The sequence below is a fragment of the Pavona decussata genome, unplaced genomic scaffold (genome assembly GCF_977016875.1).
Source record: "Pavona decussata unplaced genomic scaffold, jaPavDecu1.1 SCAFFOLD_48, whole genome shotgun sequence".
In the NCBI taxonomy this organism is placed as follows: domain Eukaryota; kingdom Metazoa; phylum Cnidaria; class Anthozoa; order Scleractinia; family Agariciidae; genus Pavona; species Pavona decussata.
In genome coordinates this window covers 1,942,732-1,961,337 of record NW_028145470.1, presented here as the reverse complement: position 1 = coordinate 1,961,337, position 18,606 = coordinate 1,942,732, and the positions used below count along the sequence as shown (strand labels likewise).

Here is an 18,606-nt window from a genome sequence, read left to right as displayed (position 1 = left end):
GAAATCTCTGTAGCTACTCTGAGTTTAAGACTTTGTATAACCTACAGGTGCCCTTTACAACATTTTATGGTTTGTTAGATGCCATTCCATCTTTGTGGAAAAAAACCATAACTCCGCAGAATCACACCAACGCTGAAGAAAACTCCGTGACAAACTTGTCCACTGGCTCTAGTACTCGTCAATCTTAACAGATGCATTTGAACCACCAACCTCCTAGAATAAAATTTTGAGACATGGCTTTACCGAAAAAACACTTGACAAAGTATACCAGTTACCGTTTAAAATTACAAAAGAGGTCAAACTAGTGATGTTTCAGAATAAAATTATACACAACATACTACCCACCCAATTTAGCTTACACGGCGATGGAATAGCCGAAAGTGAAATCTGTCCTCTGTGCAAAAATGAGAGATAAACCTTATACCACTTGTTCGTCCTCTGCACCGAAGTGCACTCCTTCTGGAATACATTTCAAGACTGGTGGCTACAAAAGACCCTTGATAAGCTTTCTTTAAATCAAAGTAATATACTTAGCGGCTTTTTTGAAAAATCTTCATATTGGCAGGCTTTAAACTACTCAATACTCATAGCAAAATGCCACATCTTCTGTACAAGCAAAGGCCGGGGTGTACTGAGCTTTCAGAGCTTCCTTTTACGACTTTCCGATAAAATTCAGACTCTACAACAGATTGCTGTCGCTAATAAGTGTTTGTCAAATTTTAGACTTAGATGGGCAGTTCTTCTTCCTTAAAAATTGCTTTATATAAATATATTTTTTTCCTTTCAATTTAGTAAGAATCTTTAGCAGTTGCTTTCTAGCTTGATCATTTTGTACGGAGTCAGTGTAAAATTTGTAAAAATTGTATTTGATGTAAAGTAATGTTTTGTTAGTAAAAATAAGAAAAAGTGTTGACTAACTGAAAGACATAGCGTTATTTCTGTAAGTAGTGTGGACTTTGTAAGCACTTTTAGTTTTGTAAGTATAGTATTGTTAAATGGAGATATAGTTATTGTGGTTAGTACTCTGTGTATTGTAAGTAATGTTAATAGTGCTCAGCATTGTAAATCTCATGTCATGTTTGCAAATAAAAATTGTTTAAAAAAAATTAGGCAAGTTTAGGCAAAATATGTAATTTCCAACAACAATCGATCCGTTAAATGTGTTTTCGCGACGAAAACGGTTCATAAAATACGTTTTTCAACAAATACAAGCGAGTTCTATTCTGGTGATCTAAATTACTATCTTTTTTCAGTCAGAAAGAATTAAATGATCAGCTACAAAAACAAGACACCAAGTTTTGTAAAATAAAATCGAGCGTGAGCATTGGGCGTGCGACTTCATATCACGCTCTTTACCGTCTTCGATCGATACACCGTGATACACGCGTGTGTTCTTACCGGCTATGGAGCGAAACCTCGATCAAAAGCACGAATAACCTGCGAGCACGCTCTCACGGCCCCTCTTCCCAACGAGCTTGCTCGCAGGCTAAAGCACGAATTGTGCTTAAATGAGTTATTTTACATTTCTCGATGTCCTGACGGTAATTTAAATGACGCAATCAGTCAGTCGACAAAAAAAAAAACGTAACTGCGAAAAAAAACAAAAAAAACATCGCGCTTACAATTAGTACACTGCACGACGGTGAGACAATACGGCTACTCACCCGCCCCACGTTGTTTGTTGTCCCACTTGACATTTTCCACCACTAGACCCACATTAGGTTATAAAATGTCATCACCGACAATTTGCCGATTCAGGTTCCGATTGAAGGGCGAACGGCACACAATTGAAGAGTCGCTTACAATGAGAAACAAAGGCCCTATTGTCTTCCAAAAAGTCAACCATAACAATAGGCAAAGTTTGATGCCGGATAACAAAGTGAAGAAAGATGGTAACGTGGACAACAAAAATCGCAGCACAATTCAATTGTTTGTTGTACAATTCTGCAACCGACATGTGGTGGCCTTCATCACCAAATGCCTGCCCCGCGCGTGATGAGCTTATAAATAAGTCTCTGTCTTAACTTGACCCAGGAACTCGCGACTGGATCTCTTGACGTGTTTGCCACGATAATTTTAATTACAAATTTGCGGCCAGGAAATCCATCAAGGAAGCCATGACAAGCCGCACATGCGCAGATGTTATTCAGCCCTGTCGGTGTCTGTGTCTCTGTCTTAACTCGACCCAGGAACTCGCGACTGGATTGCCAATATTAAAGCTTATCACAAAAGGAGTTTCGTGTTCAGAAAGGTGTTTAAAATGTGTCTAGGATCGATCGGATTGTATTTGAAATTAACTTAACTAATGACAAGCAGGATCATTTTTAGCGGCGAGATTAATTTTTTAGTATTTAGTAAGCGTAGGGGAATATTGTATTTACAGTACAGTTAGTCGGGCCTACATTTAAAAAACACGTTTTCTGGTTAGAGTGCAGCTTATAATCATGAAATCCATGCCAGTTAGCACCCTGGTAAAGTTGTAACACCTTGTAATTACCAAGTGTTGACAATGACTGAATGGTGTAATGATAGAGGTTTAGGCCTAAAACACCACTGCTAGACAAGTATGTTAACTTCACTGTTCGCGTAAAAAAAAGCAAAGTGGAGGCCACTGAAATCGTTGATTTAATGGCGAGAGAAAACAATAGGATGTTATGAGGGTCAGTAATGTTAAAAGAACCTATTACGAGGAATAAGCTGGTTCTCTTCAACAGAATGATTTTACTGTTTACAGTGGCTCTTCTTAATCCTCTATAAGACTTACACAAAGTCAGTTCACTTTCCTTTAGACTCAGTCATGCACTAAACTAGATATCACCCATTTTTATACGGACTAGACAACCACCTGCTCAACATAAATTAAAGCTTACGTTACCCTTCTGTGATTGGCTACAGGAAGCTTATTTGCATCCATGCCTTCGATCTGTAAGCCTAAGACATTTTCCTAGTGAAAGTTCGCCTTGAAGCTTGGGTTGTTATAAAGCAATGTATGGCAGTTAAGTTTTTCCTAAATTAAAGCTTAATTATCTCTGAAAAATGCATGGTTACCCCCAATTTTCTCTTGGGATACCAAGAGTACTTGCTAAGTTCTGCTTTCTCTGCATAGGAAACCCTAGTATCTCGAGATGCGCAGAACGTATTCGCAGTAACAAAAGTTGGCACCGTCCTAAGCGGCATCTCAAAATAAACGTCACGGACAACATGTTTTATCGATAGAAAGACTAAAGCTCATTCAAATAGTCTCGCACTAGCTAGCATTAATTTTCTCAGTGCTTCAAACGTGACTGACAACGTAATCCTTGAAATAGTATGACCAGGCCGGCTACACTGACATTTTCTGAATTTGTAGTTCAGCCAGATGGTCTGAATATTAGACAAATTATACAGTGCGCATATATTTTTAAAGTGTCTGTACACCGAGGTTAACTTTGTATGAGAGCGTGTCACTCGGTCACCGGAAAAGTGTCCATTGTCCGTATTAACTGGTGTCCGAAATAAGCGGGCTAATGTAAAAGAAAATATATGAGAGTTTCGTCCGGACAAACAGAACTTTCCGTCATAAGCTGGTGTCGGTAAGGCGAGCTTCCACATGGATATTTTAGCTCAGTTTATTACTATGCGTGAAAAGCAGATCTTAGCAGGGGCTATTGGAATCCAACTAGAAAACTGAAGTTAACCCACGTTTTTTGTGGATGATTAAGAAACAATAATTCTAAAATGTATGGCATCTTTTTCTAATTAGACCGATTTTCAATTAAGTGTCGAATGTAATTGCGCGTTTGCTTTAGTTTTGCTTTACTACGCTCTATGATTGGTTAACAAAACTCGCGAGATTTTGTCAACCAATGAAATTAAGCCATTCGTGCCTCGCTCGCACGTGTTTTCCCGCGCTTGACGCCGGTTACATGCATCTGCTTCGAGTTCTGATTGGTTCATTGCGCTGTTTACGTCGGTTCTGTTTAGCCGGAGAAGTTACTTTGCTTTTTAAGGCACTCAACTGAAAACCCCTTAACTCTTTATAAATTATTACTTATTCTCTTTCGTTTTAGCATTCTGAGGAGCTTAAGTCAAGGGTTACTGGATAAAAAATCAGTCAAAATCCTTCAAACTTTTTTCCATCGCTTTATGGATACTACAAAAGACCGGATGAGCAGATTCGAAAGACCCTGAGTGAACCAACTCCAAACCGAAAGAACGTCGTCAAGTCTTTTAGATCGGAAGTCAGGTTTCTCCCTCCCATTGCTATAATTTATGCCGAAGACCAGCAGAAAGGCATTTCTTAGCCAAAGAGGCCGTTAATTTTTTCATGATTTTTCTTCGGAATTATTGATAGAGATTTTCTTTTATTTCTAAACTCAGGTTTATTGTACGAGAGCTTGACAAACAGAATAAAATTCACTTAACCTTACAACTGGCGTTGCAATTCTTTTTGTAGATAAAATGAAAGCCACAGGAAATACTTTAATAAGGCAAGTGGTCAAAACTACTATACTCGAACAGGACCCACCAAACCACAAAATAGATGGTGGTCTCTGCCTGCACCCCCCTTCCTCAACCTCAAAAGATGGCGTCTTTATTCGTAGCCACCCTTCTCTCCAGCAGCAAAAAATAACAATGAGATTCAAACCTCATTGCGCGCATGCGCATTGAACGAGTTATCGCGATGTGGGGTTTTTGTCACTCGGTCAGTGGGTTGACGGGAACGAGAATGTCAAATAAGCAATAGGCTAACTATACAGGGCCGGGTTGTTCGAAAGGCGATTAACGCTAATAAATCGAGGCTTTCATCTCGCTCGTTAAAAATGGTTTTTAAGGCTAATTTCGAGCTAAAGGTAAAGAAAAGTCTAGGTGAAAACTGAGGGGCAAAAATCTTTTGGAAGAATCTTTATTTTTCTTTGCCGTCACTGATGGGACGTTTTAAACTTGGGTACGGTCTCCAAGAATTCAACTCCAGGGCCGAGTTGTTCGAAAGCCGATTAACGCTAATCTACGATTAAAAGTTAATCGAGGTTTTCATCTTGCTCTTTAAAAGTGGTTTAAACCCTATTTCAAGCTAAAGGTAAAGAAAACTCTAAGTCAAAACTGAGGGGCAAAAATCTTTTGGAAGAATCTTTACCGATCAATAATTAAATTAGAATCAAAGTTCACGTTAAACCAGGATTAGCTTAATCGGGCTTTGAACAACTGGGCCCAGAAAATTTCACCTACATTTGGCATTTAAAGCGAGTTATAATAATAGTGACGAGTTAAAAAGAAGGCGAATTCATTTTAATAGTGACTATTTAACTGCCGTCACCGTCGTCGTTGCTAAGGGCCTCCACAGACGAGGCAAGTTGTTATCGACAACTATTTTCAATCGAAAACTTAACTTCATCGACAACCATTGGTGTTGGTAAATGCGTTTTCACATACAAAAAGTTTAGTTGTCGATAACCTGTATGTTTTGATGGATTCGTGCAGAAAATAAAAAAAATGTTTACGTCGCTGCAAAAATACCCTAGTAATCAATGACTTACTACAGACGGGGGAAAGCGAGTTGTCGATAACTAAACTGCCGCGTTTGTTTATATCGACAACTTAAGTAGTTTTCCTTTTAATTTGAAAAAGAAAATTCCTTTGTTGTCGACTTTATTTTTCACAATTTTTTGTCGAAAACTTGATTCACACACAAGATATTTTGTCATCGATAACTTTTTGTCATCGACAAGTAAAACGTTATGGATCTTTGCCTCGTCTGTAGAGAACCTAAAGCTCCCTACTGGTCTTTAATAAGGCGCCTTCAGTCTGTAGACTTCAGACGTTCTTTAACTAAAACACTTGGCAAATGACTAAGCTTCAAAAACTTCAGATGCTAAACGCATACTCACCAAACTGGGCCCAGTTGCTCGAGGCATGGTTAGCGCTAACCCGGGTTAAACACCATGACAACCTATAGGTTTTAATACCTCTTAACCAATGGTTAGCACTAACCATGCTTCGAGCAATTCAGCCCAGAAGTGGAATATATCAGTGAAATACATATATCAAAACTGCTGATGAAAGGAGTAACGAGTGAATGAACATAGAACGTCAACATGGTAGTTGCGAAAAGAAAGCCTCAAAAATTATTTTTACATACTGAAGTTGCGCGATGGTCATTCACCGACTGCTTTCATTCGCCGATGTCACGCGACGGCCATCTTAGCATGAAATCGAGGCGATGCGTGCTGTTGTTTACAGCAACTGTTGCCACCCCAACTCCTCGTCGTAACATGCCGAACAAAGACAGATGTTGCGTACCTTTGTGTCACAACAAAAGGTCCGCAGAGTCACGAAGACGAGGGATAACTTTTCATAGGTTTCCAGCAATTAAAAAGGCCAAGAAAGATTGGGTCATAAAAATTCGCCGAGATGTGGGCAAATTCTTCAAGGTGAGCCGATGTTTTTTGTTCGCATTATTTCACATCATGCACAAGCTTGTCCACTTTTTCCCGCCGGCGGCCGACCGCGGCTGTTAAGCTGCATGTGCCGTTGGGAAGATAAAAAGTGCAAAATGTTATTTTTATCATGATTACATACATTATTGCCAGTTTGAATTTACAAACGTTTTGACTTGCTTGATGTTTACAAGTTGTAAATTAAACGTCGTTGTCACATTTGTCATTTTCGTGCTGCTGACTATTTGCTGTCAGTACAACAACAACTTGTTGTTTCAGATATCAGACAGCACAAAGGGGCTATCTCTAAAACAGGGAACGGGGAATGGAGGAATAGGGAATGGGGAACGGGGAACGGGGAATCTCTAAAATAGGGAATCTCTAAAAGGGGGAATCTCTAAAATAAGGAATCTCTAAAAGGGGGAATCTCTAAAATAGGGAATCTCTAAAAGGGGGAATCTCTAAAATAGGGAATCTCTAAAAGGGGGAATCTCTAAAAGGGGGAATCTCTAAAATAGGGAATCTCTAAAAGGGGGAATCTCTAAAATAGGGAATCTCTAAAAGGACGAATCTCTAAAATAGGGAATCTCTAAAAGTGGGAATCTCTAAAATAGGGAATCTCTAAAAGGGGGAATCTCTAAAATAGGGAATCTCTAAAAGAACGAATCTCTAAAATAGGGAATCACTAAAAGTGGGAATCTCTAAAATAGGGAATCTCTAAAAGGGGGAATCTCTAAAGGGGGGAATTTCAAAAAAGGGGAATCTCTAAACGGGAGAATCTATCAACAAACTGGATAAATCTATGAACGTTTTAGAAGTAAAGTTTTTCCTAAGAGACATTTACAGCATTTGCCGACAACCAATAATATTATTGACAGTTGTTGTTATAATTACTAGATATATAAGATAAAAATAAATTGTCGTCGTCGCTTGCCGCAATATCTTCGGTAGGGGTGGTCTAAAAAATTTATGCCAATCGATACCAAAGGGCCACATGCAGCAAGAGAAATCGAATTTTCTACAGCATCTTACTGCAAAACGGTAAAGATGAAAGCGCAATTGAATCTCTGAATAAGCCGTAGACTCAAAATGACTGGAACTGGAACCGGGCCTGGCATCTGTCACACGGGTCGACCATCATTGACTGGACCAGACAGATGTCTTTACGCCTGCATAAAGCTTATCTAGTGATCAGTTCAAAAATGCCAATTGTGAAATTCGCGGTTTTTGTGTTGCGATTGATCCATCAGCCCTAATGGCCTTACAACGATGTCTAATAAAAAAGCCGCCCCTTTCTTATGTCCAAAACTAAGTTAACCAATTTCCTTTTATGCCTTTCGAAAGTTGCAACAAACGCCCTCAATGTTTTTCAAGAAAAAAAAAGGTTTCACTGGTCAAGGAAAAAATTCACCTTATCTATGATGTTATCACTCAGGTACCAGACATGCTTATCTCCCTGGGATAAAGACATGTCTGACGTGGGCCGGAAGCCACCCAAATTGCAAATGCTAAATATGTTTTCATTGTGTCTGGCTGGTCACGTTTCATGGCGTAATTAACACGACTAGTAATGAGAATATAAGGTTTAATAGCGTCTGCTTTTTTATACCAAAAAGACAAATTCTCTTAAAGTAGTACCAAATGGCGGGGAATGGCTGCAAGAACGTGTTAAGGTAAGACATGTCATCCCGACCTTCGGTCGACCTTTTTTCAAGTCGGTGGCTTCAGGTCAACATGGATTACAATCTCAAGTTTCCATTGGCGTTTGCCAGCAAAAGAAAAAAGCTTGAAGCGTTTGATGGGCTCCCAAAATTTAGCTGGGACGAGATTACGAGCCAGGAAGTAATTGGTCAAGGCTCAGTTGGCGCGGTGTTTATTACCCAGTATCAGACAACAAAAAAGCCTGCCGAAACAGTGGTTGTAAAAAAGCTTTAGAGATTTAACAGATTCCCCCTTTTTGAGATTCCCTATTTTAGAGATTCCCCCTTTTAGAGATTCCCTATTTTAGAGATTCCCTATTTTAGAGATTCCCCCTTTTAGAGATTCCCTATTTTAGAGTTTCCCCCTTTTAGAGATTCCCCGTTCCCCGTTCCCCATTCCCCATTCCTCCATTCCCCGTTCCCTGTTTTAGAGATAGCCGCACAAAGGTGTGCTCCGAGCACTTCCAGCCACAAGACTTAAAAAAAACATTAACAAGGAAAACTGTGGTTGCCCAGGGAGCAGTTCCTTGTATATTTAAATGGACCAAATCACCTAAGAAAAGGCCGACATGCAGAACAACAAGCAGGATTCAGCGAACGAATTTGCCGCACACAGGTATTTGCTTGTTTTCGTACTAAACACATTTTCTATTTTACAATTTTTGTAGTCCGGAATTCACTTTAGAATATAGAGATATAAAAAAAGGTAAATTCCGACAAAGAAAGGCAATTCCGAGAAACTGCATTGCGTAAAATGTAAACATAATTTGATAAAAGTTGGCGCGATTCATCGGCGCGGCCCGGCCCGGAGGTCGTTGTTTTGATAGTTTTCGTTTTCAAATTAGACTGTCGTTTAATTAGTGGATAGTCGTTTGTTTCTGCCTTGTAATTGTGTACCAGTACTACAAGAGCTAATCCGGAGCGGCCTAGCGAGCAGCTATTTTTTGATGTTAAAATATTCTCATCTGCGAATCGATCGGAAAATACACAGATAAAATATTAGATTTTAGACTACTCGGTCGCTAATTACATGTCTGAGTTTGAACGAGGCGTACAAAAACAAAAGCTATTCAATAAGATGCAATAACATGTAAATGAATAAGTGACTGCGTCTGGAAGGTATTCTATTATACAATCTATAGCCTTTTTGTTCTTTTGTTTAATTCTGGCTTATAATTAAAAAGTTGTACATAATAATGTTGCTATTAGAGCACAATTTCATGCAAATTGTTGTTTGTGTTATTATAATAATTAAAGGTATAAAAAAGTATGTGTGGATCTTATTAACGCCCGAATTATTTTTATTCAGTTGTAGAAAATGTTTGTGAACAGGAAAGTGAAGTTCCAGAAACCTGCACACCAACTATTAACAACCATGACTATATTACCAGTGAAGATCAAGTCCAGACACCATCTACTGAGGACATGCTCTTAGCTGCTCAAAACAGAATCCATGAGCTGGAAACAAAGCTAAATCATTTACAGGCAGTGCATTCTTTTGTGGACCTCCAGTCCAAACCAGATGAAATAACAAAATTTTACACAGGATTCCCCTCATATGATGTTCTAAGTGCCACATTTTATGTTATTCAACCAACTGCTGAAAAAATGTTCTCATGGTCCCAAATGCAGCGTTTAAAACATAAGGGGGTTGAGGAAGTGGATCAACTTAGGGATGCGATGAAGAACTGCAAGTTAAGCTTGTTTCACCAATTCTATTTATTTTTACATAAATTGCGACTGGGATCATTTAACCAGGACCTTGCAGACAAATTTGGCATTTCAGTTGCAACAGTCAGTCGTGTTTTTATTTCATGGTCAAATTTTTTATATTTTGTGTTTGGCACTATGCCAATTTGGCCTTCAAGAAAAAAAATTCAAAAACACATGCCTGAGTGCTTCAAAAAGCTCTATCCAAGATGTCGCGGGATCATCGACGCGTCAGAGATTAAAACAGAAGCACCTTCCAGTTTAATGCTGAACACTGAATTCTACTCTTCTTACAAGAGCCACACCACATACAAAGGGAATGTTGTCATCTCCCCCTCTGGCAAGGTAATTCATGTGAGTGGACTGTTTGCTGGATCGATCTCCGATAAGGAACTTGTGAAGCAGTCTGGCCTTTTGGTATTACTTGAACCTGGTGATCAGATTCTTGCTGATAAGGGATTCACAATCAAGGACCTCCTAACCCCCATTGGGTGTGAGTTAGCAATACCTGCATTCCTTAGCAGCAAGGGTCAGTTTACAAAGGAAGATCTGACAAAGAGCAAGCGCATCCACAATTTGAGAGTGCATGTCGAGCGAGCCATACGACGTGTCAAAGAATTTCATTTCTTTGATGGCATCATTCCTCTCAGCATGGCTGGAAGTGTCAATCAATTGTGGACAGTGGCATGTCTCATAACTAATTTTCAGGGGCCACTATTTTATGAAAAATCATAATTAATATTGAATACTAGCTTGTGAGGGCATGGGGTAGGCAAAGCTTAATGCTCCCTACTACGGGAAGTTGGACGTTCCCGCCCTAACCAGAGTCTTAAATAAATCTTTAGGTTCCACTCATAACTACTGATTTTTAGTATAAATATATGTTAAAATTTAATTGAGGGTAATAAGCACTGGGGTAGGGCAAGCTTATGTTTCAGCCTACTGTGGGAATATGGACGCATCTGCCCACCAGAGTCTGGGGTGGCACCTTTGGCAAGTGCCAGCAACCCCTAAGCCACCCTTGTTAGGGTAACAATTATAGCCTAGACTGAAAACACTATTCAGCTTATAATATATAATATCATGTGATATGATGTGATGTGATGTAATATAATGTAATGTATGTAATAGTAAAATAATATTTAATAGTACTTATAATAAGGGGAGGGGGTTCAGGGAACCACATCGATTTGAAGCTCAACAACAACAATGAGCAACAATGAGTGGGGATGGTGACCCCATGATACCCCTGCATGCTAAATGGGTAATAAAATAAAATAAACAACAATGACTGCACAGTCAACACAGTGGTCCCCCGCCAAAAATAACATGACATAAAACAATTATTAACATGCGCCCTTATCATGATCAACGGGCTTATTTCATGCGACAAAAACACATTGAAACTATTAACACTAAAGCGCTATTTACAAGAATATTATAACTAAATGTCTATTTACAAGAAATAATACTCCATAAGAATGTATGCAAAGTATGCCTGCACCAGAAGAAACCGGGGGAAGGACTACCAAAAACCTTTTCCCCGGGAAGTAAGCAAATGTGTGTACGGTAACAAAACGGTTTAAAGTGAAACATTGATTTTTCCAGTGTTGTCAACTGAACATAGAATACTGTTCAGTGACCAAAAATTTCGGTGGAGACTGAATGTTCAAGCCAGATACCTAGCACCTTTGAAGAATAATTTTTACATAGTAATTCTAGGGGCGTAGACAGGATTTTTGATTGAGAGAGGGAAGGGGTGCTGGCTGCTGTCTAGGTGCAATGTTGGTCATGCCCCCACCCATCATTGGAAAATTTCAAACATTATGTCCAGAATTCTCCACTCTACTGCCCAAATGGCAACATCTTGGACACTACTACGGTACTTCATGATGGCCAGTGGGTGAGGGGGGAGGGGTATTTGAGGACCATCCCCTAACTACGCCCCTGAATTCAATCTTAATTAATTTCCTGAGGCTACTGATGCTGGTAGAAAATAATTGAAATAAAATTGATGTAAATCGTCACAGATGTTTGAAAATAAGTTGTCATCTTTGTAGATTCGTTCATAATGGTATTCTTTTTGGCATTGCACAAAGAACTCTGACCACCCACTACCAGAAATCCCCAAGCAGCCAATCACTTGATAGTAATATAGGTGGCTTTTCTTAAGAGAGTATTCTCCTGTTGTTAGATCTTGTTGGAGGTATGGCACATCTTTCCGCTCGTCTTTCATAGAGCACTTGATTTCAAAGAGACCCCAGGGAGAACTTTCAGAAGGGTCGTACACCCTCCTATCTGGGCTGCAACCGAGATGGGGCACACTGGGATTGATCACAAAACCAACTTTGAAAACATCGCGATTGAAATGTTCGGCGTAAAATTGGGCCACCTCGTCCTCGTGTTCTATTCCATATTTCATAGCAGCGGTCTGGATTTTTGATCCTCTCAGCAATCGATCAGCAAGGGCTTCAAAGTTTTTTCTCCTGGAGCATACACTTTTGAAATTTGACGCAGTCAGACGGTAGTTTCTTAATCTGTACCAGTCTTTACTGAAAGACTGCTCCCTTGTTTGACGCTCATAGTCCTGGGACTGTTCTTCGGTAACCCGAAGGCTATCGAAGTGGAGTTGTTGTTGTTCATCCAGAACTATGGGTGGATATGTCAAGTGCGGGAAGTTGAAATTTGGTGCTTCAGTCATCCCAGAATGACTCACACGAGAGTTGTCAGAAGCAGAGAGTGAGTGCTGGTACGACAACACACAGCCTCCGGGGACCATCCCAAACCTGCTGTCTACTAGCGGGGTATCCTCGTCACTGTCTGGCCATATTCTTAAAAACCCTGGTTCAGGAGTTGTGTCCTTAATCAGGGGTTTCAAATCTCGAGGCACATCCAAGTCTGCAAGGGGCTGTTTGAAGGGCGTGTACACCTTTGGGGCAACACCGGATATTTTTTGTTTTTTCTTTATACCAGTATCGACTGTAGGGGGCTTACATGGGGGCTTCTCAATTGTCACTTCGGACATTGGCCTTGGTTTGATTCCATCAATTCTTTTTGGAATATGCCATGTCTAAGAAATAAAATCAATCGTTTATAAACACAATTGTAGGCTCGTAAAACTTAAACTTTATTCACCACGTGTCAGTTCTTTACCTAAATCAAAAATTAGTAATTTTTAACACTTCCGCATAAATTTTACGAATTAAACAAAGTTCAATTTTTACGTTTACCCACGTGTGGCTTCTCATACACGCATTGCCTCTCGACTCGTTTTATTTTATACGTATACGTACGCACGTAAATATAAAGCCAGTTAAATTCACGATCGTAAATTAACTTTTACGTTCACGAGTGGCTTTTCATCAGCTTTCATAAATCGTGTCCCGTTTTGTTTATGCATGTAAAGCCAGTTAAATTCACTCCCAGACCCATACACAATTTAATTCCACTTTAAAAATTCTATTTTCCCCAAAAAAGAAAAGAAAAGCTGTTTGACACATGCCTGAGGCAATGATGTTTTCGAAATAATCGGCGGAACACTTTTCAAACCAAGAAGTTGGTAATGATTTAACGCATACAGTAAGCCAATTGTATGTTGACACAAGCCTTTCCCAGCGGCACAGCTGCAATTGAAACTGTCTATTCCGACATCGTTTTGATTAGAAAAGACAACAGTGATTAAGTGTGGCTCCTCGTTTTTCTTCATGCTTCTAAAACAACGGCAACGCACGGCACAACCAACTGTCCTTGAGGGGTTTCTCACTGCGTGTGACATGTAAAAGAAAAAACGCTAAAACACGGCTACCAATTATCGATGGAACTAGACGAAGCCGGACTCCACGAAAAATGACAGAAAAACCACTTAAGCTTAAGCTTACTACAATCAAAACACCAACACAACTGCTTATCGAACACATTTTTATTGAGAAACCACAAACCTTGTACATCATGAATAAAACCTTCATGATAAAACTTGTACCCTCTTGACAACGTGGCCTTTATAGGAAGGTTCTCCTGTGCAAATTTTTCTATAAACGAGCCAGTGATAACTGGTATTTGGTCGAGGTTTTTGTGCCAAAACTCAGACACAACAGAAACGGTCGCCATCGCGACCGCCATCACTACAATCCCGACAAGTACACCAGACACGCATCGCCTCGATTTCATGTTGGAAATTCCCAATATGGCCGCGCGTGACATCGGCGAATTAACTGACATTCACTGACTTTTTTATGTTCGCAAATGTTTACACCGGTACCAAATGCGAATTTGCCTGCCCCATGGACAATTTCGTTTTTGCCGCAACGGTTTGAAAACATGTTTGTCAACTTCTTACAGCACACACATCAGGTTGTATTTTACAAATCGTGTTCAGGGACTTTAATTTGTCGTGTGAATGAAATTTTGTACATGAACTGGAATCTTGTTTATGTGGTTTTTCGCTGAAAAGTCAACAACTTCGCACGAGCCCCTATGACGTAAGAAGTTACTGAACGATTCTGATTGGCTGACTTTTGCGCACGCGTTTTTCTCTTTGTTGCGTCACAAAGAAAAAAGTTTTCAGTCGCAAAGCAAACACTCGCTTCAAAAACATGTTTTGGTAAAGGGAAAAAAGTTCGCTAAAAAGTTGAGACGGAAAGTTCTTTCAGTTGTTTGAAGAACACAGAAGGAAGGCAAAGGAATCGAGAAGGTATGTATACTACGTCAAAGAGGTTTTAATCTGAGTTTAACTGATTTGACAACAACAATGCCGAATACAATTTGTTGACCTACGTTTGAGAAGGCGAAAATTATTTTCGTACTTTTAGAAAGGTCAGTCGTTTTCTTGAAATGAGCTCATTCTTTGGACTTAGGTCGTTGCTGAAACAGAAAAGCTCTAAGCAGCATGTGATTTTTTCATTGATGTTAATGCCGTGCAAGTAACTCAACTTTGGTAAATCGTGAAGTTGTTTGCTGGCTGACTCAAAAATTGAAGAAACCTGTTAAGATCGCCGGTGAAGAACGGTGGATTCGCTCTGACGAAGGGCTAACGCTCGAAAAGTCGGCCCTCAAATCTCTTTACGGTGGCTAATTTACCCTTAGTTATCAACAAACCAAACATTCGTACAAAGAAACAGTCCCTGGCGTTGATATGTTTATGCCGCTGTATAATTTCGAGTAGCATCTGGAAAAATCAGACCTTGCTTGCATCTGAAACTAATTCAATGTAAGACGTGTATTTTCCCTTTTGAAGAACCAAACGCTCGTCAAAAACATAGTTTACGGCACCGGAAACTTGAAATTAAAAAGAATACAAACGCATTGCTTCTCTCCTGTATACTGTAATCGCATGAGGCCGAGAAAAATTTAAGGATTAATTTTCACGCGTATTTTGCGAAAACTTTGAAAACACATGTGAAAATTAATCCTTTATTCTACGAGGACTCATTGCGATTACGTGTTTAAAACATAGAGGGCAAAATGTTCTTAAAAGGCTGGTTTCCATATGATCGCGGATCGCAGACGATCGCAGACCTTATTGCGATCTGCGATCATATGGAAACCAGCCTTTACAGCGGTTACCAATAACACGCGACCTATCGCCTTCAAAAGACTCCGATAAGGCTGCGTTTTGGTGGACGTCAATCAAAGAAAAGCCGTTGAAATTGTTTTGAATACTGAGAACATTTCAAGACAACAGAACCAAGAAATTGACAGCTTTATCCGCTGACGGATGGTAAACTTTATGAAAGTTGATTTCCAAGACAGGTTATCTAAAAAAAATGCGCATTGTTTAGACGAAGCCGTATTTTTTTATGAAACATTTGAAATCGCTACGCCTCACAATTAAATCAGCGATGCGTGCAAATGAGCAAATTATCACGTGTAGTGAAAATCAAAATTGTTAATTCCAAATTACCTTTTATTTGCGCTTGATCTGGCTGGAGAATCAATTTAAATGAAGTTTACCTTCTCTTGGCGAAGTAAAATTCTTAGTTTCTTGCAGGGTTACATTGGAATCTTGTCAGAATTGAAAATAATTTCAACGGCTTTTCTTTGATTGACGTCCACCAAAACGCAAATTTATCCGACTCTTTTGAATGTCGTAGGTCGCGTGTTATTGGTAACCGCTGTAAAACTATCGAGACGTTTCGTAAAACAGGCGGTCGATCCCAGCTTGGAGTAAAACCACTCACCCTTAAAGCAAAACAAACAAACAATTCACCTGTTTCTTAGCGTACAAAACAGACAAAACGAGAAAACGTGACTGTTTATACATGTAATTAAGAAAAAATGCAAGTTTAATTCATAAGCAAACTAACAACAATTAAACCAAATGTTAGGCATCAATAATTTTGATTCACCTGCACTGCGAAGCTTTCTACCATTTGAAAATAACACGATTACAGATCGATAAAAAACAGATATAGCTAGAAAATCTACGATAAACGCCGCTTGCACTCAGCCGGGACAATGCCAAGAAAACGGTTCTGAATACAAAACGGTTTTCCGCGTGATGGAAAACATGTGATACACTTTACATTTTGCTAGCGTTCACAAAAGAAAAACGACTAATTCACAGAACATTTTCCAAAATCGGAAAACTGAAGACCAATCTACATTTTCCTAGAATTATCCGTTTGGCAAAATCACTGTTGAATGAGGGTTTTCTTGCCGTGAGATCTTGATCCCAACAAAGTTGAAAACGAACAAAATTCAAGAGAAGGCAGTCGCGTTCCACAGTGTTTCAGGCAAAGTCTGACCAAGTTCTATGCGAACAATATTTTCAAACTCTTTTAACAAACCCAACTCCAAGATCTGTTTTACAGTTATTGCGTAAGAGAAGTGTACCACCAAACCCTCGCCGACAATACAACTTGTTTGTGGGGCTGATCCTGCATATTGCATTGACCACCAAATTTCATCGCCCTCGATCGGTCCAGCCTCCATCATTCGCTGAAAATCGACGATGTCAGCATCAATGAGAAAAAAGTTAATACTGAAGCGTTGTCCTTTCGTAGTCTGATCCCTTCCACGAAACAGGTATCTATCTAACTGCTTTTTATGATAATGGTGTATAAAAGAACGAAGTATCATTTCCGTACATTCTGGACTTCTCACCCCGCATTCGGCGGCTGGATCAAAGTCGATCTTCAATCCCTTTGGATTCACCTCCTTGTCATAAACGCCAATCTTCTGATGAAGCCAGTTGCATCTCCAGTTGGTCACGATGTTGCCGTAGTGCAAGAAGCATTCGCTAGTATTCTTATTGTTTATCATGCTACCAAAAACATTCGGGTGGAGATAAACGATATCGTCGTCCATTTTGAAATAAACATCAGATGGATTTCGTAGGAGGCGTTGAAAGACAGTATAGTAAAACTTTCTGTAGAATGGATACAAATGCATAGCACCTGGAACGTGTGGTGGACTTGGATCTTCTTTTAAATACAGAAACTGAAAGGCATCGTCTTTTAAAATACTGTTCGCAGCCGCCACGAAGTTTTTCAACTTCGATTGGTCTTCTTCAGTGTATCCTATCATAGCGAATATGACTCTGTCGACCACACCACCGTTTTGTCGAAGTTCCCTGTAGAGGTAAGGCAACAGAATTCGAAGGTATATCCACCGTCCGGTAAATATACACGCATGAACTTTACCAGTTTTGTTATCGGTGCTTTGGCGTTTGGCCGGTTCGACAGTTGGTGGATTATTCTGAGGAGAAGGAACTTTCAATGCGGGAACAACGCCGCTCGAAGGGCATAAGAAGTGGTATATAAAGAGCGCTTGAAAACAACACACTACTAAAACGAGGGTAATAAATTGATAAACGTTGGAGCGGTTCATCGTTAGCGCGATAACAAACTGTGGGAGTATGGTAACCTGGACAACAAAAATGGTAGCACAATTCAATTGCTTGTTTTACAATAGCCCGTTTCACGGTTAACTCTGCTCATTTGAATTACAATGAAATCTAGCATCATGTATGTGAGGCAATTTCGGGCTATTTTGTAGTTTTAGCCCGAAATTGCCTCGCATCCACGTTGGATAACATTGTAATGCAAATGAGAAAAATTAACCGTGAAAAGGGCTATTCTGCAACCGACATGTGGTGGTCGTCATCACCAAATGCCTGCCCCGCCCGTGATGAGCTTATAAATAAGTCTCTGTCTTAACTCGGCCCAGGAACTCGCGACTGGGCGTCTCTTGACGTGTTGGCCACGACAATTTTAAAATTACAAATTTGCGACCAAGACATCCATCAAGGAAGCTAATATTAAAGCTCATCACAAAAGGAGTTTCGTGTTCAGAAAAGTGTTTAAAATGTGTTTAGGATCGATCGGATTGTATTTGAAATTAACTTAAGTAATGATAAGCAGGACCATTTTTAGCGGCGAGATTATTATTTTAGTATTTAGTAAGCGTAGGGGTTTGAGGTTTTAAGGTTTTTATTATTATGCACTATTTCAATGGTTTACAACAAAAGGAAATTACAATATATAAGAAAAGTAACACAAAGACAGCTTAAATTACATAAATGTGAAAAGTAAAATGTGCGCAGTGACCAAAGGAGCTTAGGCTTTCGAGTTGGTCACTTCCACGTGCAACTAACTGGCGTATAACGTGCAACGAAATAGAGCAAAAAAATAAAGAATAATAAAAGTACAAAAATAGAAACGTACTACAATTTTGACATAAAAAACAATAGGAATGATAATTAATAGTGAGGGCAATACCTTTTAAATACCCAATATTCATTGGGCATGTAAAGGTACAATTTGTACCGCTTGTAGAAGCTA

The 18,606-nt window shown here is 39.5% G+C and overlaps 3 protein-coding genes across 3 annotated transcripts in view; 2 read left to right on the top strand and 1 right to left on the bottom strand.

Moving 5' to 3' along the window:
• The window catches only part of LOC146481725 (uncharacterized), a 33,916-nt gene extending 29,625 nt beyond the window's left edge, over positions 1-4,291 (top strand). The window contains exon 16 of the mRNA XM_085107842.1: positions 4,050-4,291. Within this exon, the coding sequence (XP_084963968.1) occupies positions 4,050-4,170 (121 nt within the window). The 3' untranslated portion in view covers positions 4,171-4,291. The remainder of the gene's footprint in view (positions 1-4,049) is intronic.
• Positions 4,292-8,057: 3,766 nt separating this feature from the next.
• LOC146481724 (uncharacterized) lies at positions 8,058-11,853 on the top strand. The gene is made up of 3 exons (XM_085107571.1): positions 8,058-8,089; positions 8,548-8,732; positions 9,426-11,853. The coding sequence occupies exons 1-3, from the start codon at positions 8,058-8,060 to the stop codon at positions 10,559-10,561; spliced, it is 1,353 nt and encodes a 450-aa protein (XP_084963697.1). The 3' UTR covers positions 10,562-11,853.
• LOC146481723 (uncharacterized) lies at positions 11,790-13,993 on the bottom strand. Its single transcript, XM_085107569.1, has 2 exons — positions 13,772-13,993; positions 11,790-12,896 (listed from the first exon to the last, which is right to left on the bottom strand). Exons 1-2 carry the CDS (start codon positions 13,991-13,993, stop codon positions 11,790-11,792), a joined length of 1,329 nt encoding a protein of 442 aa, XP_084963695.1.
• Positions 13,994-18,606: the final 4,613 nt, after the last annotated feature.

Excerpts from the sequence above, each read along its gene's own strand:
- LOC146481724 (XM_085107571.1), top strand. The coding sequence starts at position 8,058 with ATGGCGGGGAATGGCTGCAAGAACGTGTTAAG. Across the intron at positions 8,090-8,547 it reads GGCTGCAAGAACGTGTTAAG|AGATAGCCGCACAAAGGTGT; the intron begins GTAAGACATGTC and ends TCCCTGTTTTAG. Across the intron at positions 8,733-9,425 it reads AACGAATTTGCCGCACACAG|TTGTAGAAAATGTTTGTGAA; the intron begins GTATTTGCTTGT and ends ATTTTTATTCAG.
- LOC146481723 (XM_085107569.1), bottom strand. The coding sequence starts at position 13,993 with ATGAAATCGAGGCGATGCGTGTCTGGTGTACTTGTCGGGATTGTAGTG. Across the intron at positions 12,897-13,771 it reads ATGAAGGTTTTATTCATGAT|ACATGGCATATTCCAAAAAG; the intron begins GTACAAGGTTTG and ends TTTATTTCTTAG.